The 785-nt window shown below is 43.8% G+C and overlaps 1 protein-coding gene across 1 annotated transcript in view; it reads right to left on the reverse strand.

Annotated features, from left to right (window-relative positions):
* The window catches only part of LOC134072728 (electrogenic aspartate/glutamate antiporter SLC25A13, mitochondrial), a 50,008-nt gene extending 49,567 nt beyond the window's left edge, over positions 1 to 441 (reverse strand). Inside the window, exon 1 of the mRNA XM_062529545.1 lies at positions 417 to 441. Coding sequence (XP_062385529.1) covers positions 417 to 428 — 12 coding nt within the window. The 5' untranslated portion in view covers positions 429 to 441. The remainder of the gene's footprint in view (positions 1 to 416) is intronic.
* Between the last annotated feature and the right edge of the window lie 344 nt (positions 442 to 785).

Genomic DNA, 785 nt, shown 5'->3' on the forward strand with positions numbered 1-785 from the left:
GCAGGCAGGGCGAACTGGCCGGCAGAATATAGGCTACTCCTGAATTCTGCAGGGCACTTTTTGGAAAGAGTGATCTGTTGCAGCTAGGCATGGTGGAGTTACTGCGTGGTGCAGGATACTTTGTGTGGGTGGCTCTCTGGTTTTATGGCCAGAGACAACTTAGTTCTCCACACACAATGTCCCAATGTCATTGAGAGGCTAATGTTAACCTCGGACATTATCTTAGCAGGCTAACTAGCCATTCATCCCAGCCACTTGAATGTAATCTTGTAGCCTAAGTAATCTTGTAGGTTAACTAAGATCAGACAATTCCAATGGGTCTTGCGTATGCATGGTGGATGCATTGTACATACGCTGTCAAATGATGAGATGACATCGTTGAAAAGTTGTCTTTTCTGCATGAAAAATGGGCTTACCTTTGCTGTCATGCTTAGCAATCGTTCCCTGGGATGACTTCCTAGTACGCGATGACGTTACCATGGAGATCACGTGCTGGAGCTCAGTTCGTGCAGAGAACTGAAAGCGGCTCAAGGGTCCACGTGGTCTTGTAACTACAAAAAGGTTTTGACACGTGAAGTCTATGATGATTAGTTCCAGCAAGTTAGGGTTGCTGTTTATGGCATATGCTTCATATTTTGAATCATACTATTGAAATTGAAATGGCACCTTTATCACAGGCTACACCAGCTTGCCCTTGGACTATATCTTGGGCTCTTAGGCCCTGGGATAAAATAACTGTAGCCTATTTTTGTTACAGACTTCATTAATTTATGAGTTAGATTTCA

This window comes from Sardina pilchardus, chromosome 24, assembly GCF_963854185.1.
Source record: "Sardina pilchardus chromosome 24, fSarPil1.1, whole genome shotgun sequence".
In the NCBI taxonomy this organism is placed as follows: Eukaryota; Metazoa; Chordata; class Actinopteri; order Clupeiformes; family Clupeidae; genus Sardina; species Sardina pilchardus.